The following is a 6557-nucleotide window of genomic DNA, read 5'->3' as shown; positions in this document are numbered from 1 at the left end:
ACAGTCCATGTGGTAGATGTGCATGCAGGGCAGGAACCGGATGGGGTCTCCATACACAAAGTCCATCATACAGATGACACACCTGTGTAGGTGAACACAGACGCCACACTTTGTTGGGAATTGGATATGGACAGCACAAAAATGCATAAAATACTGGAAGTTACATAAAAGGACAAACATCATTTTGTAATTGTTGGGGTTTCTACTCACTCTCTGATCTTCTTCTCAGAGCCATCCCGCCCCGGGTCGTAGACGCCCTTTGGAAGGTGCTGGATGAGTCCGATTCGCTGGGCAATGCGTACCTGCTCCTCCTCTGTCAGCTGAGTGGCCAGTCGTGCTTGGCTGGGTGTTGGGTGGTAGACAGGCACGTGAATCTGCTCCTGCAGAGAGAGAGAGAGAGACCACATAAAAGAGTTAGAAAAATGTTTGTCACATGAAATGAATGTGCAGGTGTAAGTTTCTTACAGAGAAATGCATCGAAAAAAAAGAGGTGGTTTTCAGAGTTGTTTGGAGGTCTGGTTTGTGGCAGGAAATATGTTAAGAAGAAGATACACTGCAGACTAATGTTTGTGTTCCATAAAACATGTTTACCAAATCTCTCTCCACGCTCAATTCTACCATTATAAGATGGTAAAAACAAAAAGCAGAAGGCATCACTCTTGTTATCACTTTCAGTGGAAGTCAAGCCGGGTCTAGCAGATGAACCACAAGCTTGTGAAACCTTTTGATTCATAGCACAAACACACATTCCAGGAACTGGGACATGAGCATTTATTTTAATACTGAGCAAAGTAATTATGTCACCACCTGCCAGTACAATACTGGTAAACATTAGCATATAAATCCCTCACCTTGAAGGCCGGATTTCACTTTGGCTCACTACACAATGAAAGTACTCAGTTGACTGTGCGACTGTAAGTTCATAATCCAAGACACATTCTTTGTTTTAATATGTGATTATCCCATAAAGAAGGCCTCTAGAACTGAAATGCTCATACCAACTACGGTCGATAACTGATACAATCAATGGTTCATTTTAAGCCAAATATATTTCTGGCCATGTTGTGGGTTTATGATGGTAGGCAGTAGGTGGTAGTGTTTCCCCATGCCTTGTCTGAACAGCTGCTGCAGCAGAGTAGTTTCGATGTTGGTACCATACAAATATGATTCATGAAAAAAGATCAATGGAACATTTATCTAAGTAGATGTCTACAGTTTGAAGTGTAATGAAAAATCACCTCTGGCTAAGCTCCGTCTGAACGTTTCTCCTGGGAGTCAACCATCAACATAAGTGTGACATCACTAGAAACCGCTAAAAGCAGTCCTCGTGTCCTCAAAACAATTTCTTTGATATGGTTCAAACTGAATCTAAAGTCGACGCTGGCCTGCACCAGACTTCAAAGCAGCCAAGCCTTCCTGTTCCTAGACCTTGGTCAACAAGAATCTGCCTTTGAAGCAACTAAAACTGAATGTGACAAGTGACATGTCGAGTCTTTAATTATGTCAGCAATGTTTTACATACCAGTGGATGAAACCACATAAGACGAGTTTAAAGTAGAATGAGTTTAAAGTACAATCACATCGATGTGACTAACAAGGTTAGTCATTTTTAACTATGAGAAAATAATCTGCAGATTAAGTTGCTAATGAAAATAATTATTTAAGAGGCAGCCCTATATTAGAGATATAGGATATATTTACTGTTTATTTCAACAAACTGTACAGCTCTTCATTCATTTTTTTAACTTGACATTGTACATGTCTCCATTTCTACTTCCTTTATATTTTCCCAATATGCCATATTCCTTGTATGTGAAAACCAATAAAACCGATTCTGATTCTTTCATTTTATAACATATCAGTTTGACCATCAAACCAGAACCAATATGCTTTAATAACCAGCAAGAACAGAATGATCTGAGAAAAAAATAAAGCTTTTCAAGAAATGGCACTGTTAAAACGGATCAATTTGCGTGTGTTTGAGTGTTATTTCAAAAAACGATTTTACAAAAATAAACAGTGTAACCCAAACTACCTATGTACAGTCCATGACCGAGGAGCAGGAAGAAGACAAAAAATGTTTATAACGTAGATTTATTTAAACGTTAACATAAAGTAGCAAACAGTTACATTGAAAGGGAACTAAGTATGCACACTGTCTTGGGTACTACCTACGCCTATCAATATCCTTCTCCTCTCTAAAAGTTTCTATTAACTCAGCTCTCTCACTCTGCGGTCTGCACGTCTTCCTTCCTTCCCTCTGTTCTCATACATTTTTATACACTCGCTACAGTCTCTTGTGGTATAAGAACCAGTTCCTCCTCCAGCCTACTGACTCGCTTCTCCCCCTCCTACAGTGTGCCAATCCTTTATGTCCAACAGCCAGGTCACAGACTGGGATAAGTCCACTATAATTAAGTGAGCTCCATCATTAAGCACCTGTACATCCACACTCTGGAGATGCCCTTTTGACACAAAGCACCACACACTTGAATCAGAATCAGAAATACTTTAATGATGACTTTGAATGATTGCAGCTGGAGATCAGACAGGCATTACAGTGAAAGAGACCTATCTACACCCACTATTAAACATTAATCAGACAACATCGTGCCTCCCTTACTGCAGAAAATGGCAGGTAAAATAACTACTGTGTTAAACATTAGTTGGTAGAGGTACGAAACTCACTCTCCACTTCCTTCTTTCTTTTTAGTTGAATGGTAGTAGGCGGTCTTTATCAGCTCATTCAGAGGCAAGTGACAAAAGGAAGGGTTGGGGAAGGGTTCATGCTTAACTTCACACAGTTAGACACTAAGTGAGGCTGAATACTTTGAAGATGTTGCTTTAAATGCTCGTGTAACACAGTGTGTCATTTTTGCCATATAGTAAGTAAGTAAAAAGTAATATCTGTTGACTGGTTATGATTCGATGTGTCGTGAGCATACAAACTTTACCACAGTTGAGCACTACTATCGTATAATGTTGTCTGTGGCTCTCCAGGGAGCTTTCCAAAGCCTGAAAAAGTTATATCTAAAATAAGTATCTTAGTTTGAGTTCAGGATTTCAAATTTTGAAATGAAAGCATGTGTTACAGAGGATGGCGTGTTGTTTGAAAGACAATGGTAATTACCAGGCATGAACAAACAAAAGATGCTATTGAGATGCAGTTGCATTATGGGAAATGTAGGATCCCTTACTAGGGATTAGGGAACAGATACCGCTGCCTCTGCAGTTTGGATTTTGATTTTTTTTTTTTAATCTTTTTTTAATCTCACAAGTCCCTGAGCTGTATGGAAATACACAACTAAATGTGTACTGAGTACTCATCTCCTGCCACATTCATACCAACAGTCGTCCTGCGTAAAAAAAACAAACAAAAAAAACAGAACCTTCTCATTTATTTTACTGTAGACAGTCTGGCATGTGCAGTCTTCCAGCAAGTGCACATTCCTGTGGATTACTTAATGGGGAGTTTCTCTATTTTTTTACCTGACCTCATGACGAAAGATGAAATTGTTGCTGGAGTGATAACTTTCCAGAGTTGTAAAATCCTACCTGTGAGTATTACAAACAGTATTGTGATGTTTGCCTGTCTGACAAGCCATTTAAACACATTAAGCTTTTACTCAAACTGAACTTCCTGGATTGTATTTCATCATCCTTTGTTAGTCATCATAAATACAGTAATTAACATTCAAATATTATTTTAGATTTAGCAAACATACTGGCCAAAAAAGACCTTAATTCTTGAAAAGTTATCTTTTTAAGTGAAAAGGTTTTCATAGAAAACATGCAGAACACTGGTGGACAAGCTAATAAACACTCAGCCTCTCAGCACCGCAGCATTTTAAGCCATGAGTCAGCACAACTTTGGTATTTGAAGCTGTCTGCTGCTCCTCTGATAGCCACCCTTTGGCTCATGTCAAATAGAGTCAGGCAGCAGAAATAAAAGCCACAGACAAGGCCTAAGAGGGGACAGCAGCTGTACTCTGTGTGTGTGTGTGTGTGTGTGTGTGTGGTTGTGTGGTGGGCGGTAACTGTGCAGTGGTCAGGCAATGTAATTGTTGTCATATGGCCCTACAACTCCTTGTAATACATGGTGAGAGCAATAAGAGGGGAGTATGTGAGAAGGAAAGGGGGACCAAAGGGGGGGGAGTACAGATCCTGGTTGCCCATGCAAGCTGTGGGTTGATGAAACTGTCAGGTCCAGATTGCTCATAGTGAGCAGGAAGGGAGGTGACGATTGAAGTGAACAAAGAATGAGAGTTTAAGTGAAAGAAAAATATAGGCAGACAGGGACTTTCCCCTTTCCTCTGGGAGCTCTGACCATCACCATCTTGGCAGTCCTGACCCCGCCCCGTTCCTGGTTAGTCCAAAAATGGGCAAAGTGTGGGTGGAGCTGAGGTGGGCCGAACGAAACCTGGTTGCTGAAACCAGCCGTCTGTGACCGCAGCCACATGGCATCCAAAGCAGCCGTGCTCTTAATTATACATAACATGTTTATTACTGCTGTGAATGCTTATTTTAATAGGGGGTCTTCTGGAGATTATAAGTATACTTCACAATCAGATAGTACTGATATATAGTCTGGCCCTATTGTCCCTGTGTATTAGATAAGAGTTACTTCAAACACTGCTTAAAAACTAATTACAAGTACCTATGGGTGGCCAGTAGTCCAGACACACCCAGGTAGAGGATCTAATGAAAGGAAGATGATTTCCAGGGCAAGCTCTTTCCCCAAAAACAGCAGTCCATTACTTTATGAGGTGATTACCACTAAGAAGCTGCTATTCAGCAAAGTCCATCATATCGAAACATAATCGAGGGATGTATAGGAATTAATAATCTCAACTAGAATTTGCCCGCCAAGACCAGTAGGTCAAATTGTCAGCCCGTGGACAACTAGCTCCTGGCCGTGCCCACATGGTGCCGACATACCAGAGCAGCCAGAGCATTTAAGGGCTAATGTGCAATGTGGGAAAGGGACTGCAGATAGACAGCATGATGACTGGGCAAAATTCCTGTGTTGAAGACATGCTGTAAGGACAGCTTAGTCATAAGACATTTTAAATACAAAAAATGCATTTGTAATGTCCTGGGGCTTTTTTTATATGGTAGATTTTGTCTGCAAATCTCCCAACCCTAAATCATATCCAGTACAGGAAATATCTACTTGCCAAATGTGATGTATCTTTTGTGAAACATAAGCGGTGTCAATATGCACTTAAGGGGTAGAAACACCAGAAACATGAAGCGTTCTCAGGCTCTGAAATCTTAACCCTCTGCAGGGTAGAAGACTGCAGGGTAACAAAATCTTTGAACGAGACACCTGCACACAATACAGGCGAGCACTCAGTTGATCACTCGAACATGCAACAATGGCAACAATGGGAGAAGAAGGATGGACATTTGCATCACAGGATGTGTTTGTTGATGTGATAACAGAACAGGCTGACGGCATGGTGATAACAGTATGTGTCTGTTTCGTTACTTCATCAGCCTGGTAAAGCAGGAAGTTGGGCCGCTGATGTAGGCCAAGAGTATTAACCGTAGTACTTACACCTAACACACGACAAAGCCCACACACAGGTTTTACTGTAGCTACACAAAAAGTGCAAATGATTGTCCGCACATTGTGAACATAAATTGGTGGAAAAAGGAAAAGTGGATTTGGGGGAAACAAAGTTAAGCAAATAATAAAATATATTTTTGCTTACTTTACAGTTTTAGCAGAACACAAACTAATCATACCAGAGCAGCATCAGCCAATATAAACAAGTATCAGGGGATATCATGATTAAAACCACCCTGACCTCTGACCCCCAATCACATGAGCCAGAGCTGCCAACTGTCTCTGCAAGAAGGAGTCACGGAGAGACAAAAGGGTTATTCCAAGTCCTGGTCCTTGTGGTGAGTGCTCAGGAACAGCAAGCTCTATGTGTGTCCGCCAATGTCACTGACCTGCAATACAATGGCTTGTTTGTCAGCGCCGCCTCCTCCACCTCCCAAATGTTTCTTTTACCATATTAGGACAAGACGGTTGGTAATCTGTCACAAGAGGCTTCCTGACAAAGTGATTTAAGTGGGCGGCAGTGATACCTGTGCTAAGTCAAAAGCACTTTGGTTAAACTCATCTGCACACAATACTGTTATCTGAACACACTCTTTCCCTGCCTTTTATGACTGTATTGTATAAAATACGTGCAAGCCACAGCAGCAAACACTTCAAGGTGCGCTTTTTCTTTTTAGCACATCTACAAGTGTAGGTTGGGACAATGCATTTTCTTCAAACTTTTTAAAAGTAGTTGAATTTTTGAACTCATGCCAAACGGAAGCAGACCGAGAGCCTCCTTTCAGACGGTCTCAGGCAGTTCCTCCTATCTCTTATGCGCTCCCTCGTCTCCACTCCGGGTTTGACAGCTAATTAGAAACCACCTCTAAAGTAAACTTTCTCTCTCCATTTCTTACAACCAAACTGCTGACTGCGAGCCCTCTCATCTTGACGGCAATGCAGTTGGTTGACAGACTCTCTGCTCAATTGTGTGTGTGTGTGTGTG

At 41.3% G+C, this 6557-nt stretch overlaps 1 protein-coding gene across 1 annotated transcript in view; it reads right to left on the bottom strand.

The window, feature by feature from the left end:
• Positions 1-6557, bottom strand: part of rnf11b (ring finger protein 11b) — a gene marked incomplete in the record, with an annotated part of 11850 nt that overhangs the window by 223 nt on the left and 5070 nt on the right. The window contains 2 exon segments of the mRNA XM_035653453.1: positions 1-82; positions 211-380. Coding sequence (XP_035509346.1) covers positions 1-82; positions 211-380 — 252 coding nt within the window.

The sequence above is a fragment of the Morone saxatilis genome, unplaced genomic scaffold (genome assembly GCF_004916995.1).
Source record: "Morone saxatilis isolate NCDOM2014 unplaced genomic scaffold, NCSU_SB_2.0 Contig12, whole genome shotgun sequence".
NCBI classification, from domain to species: domain Eukaryota; kingdom Metazoa; phylum Chordata; class Actinopteri; family Moronidae; genus Morone; species Morone saxatilis.
The sequence above is the reverse complement of the archived record's forward strand: the minus strand, read 5'-3'. Positions and strand labels throughout refer to the sequence as shown.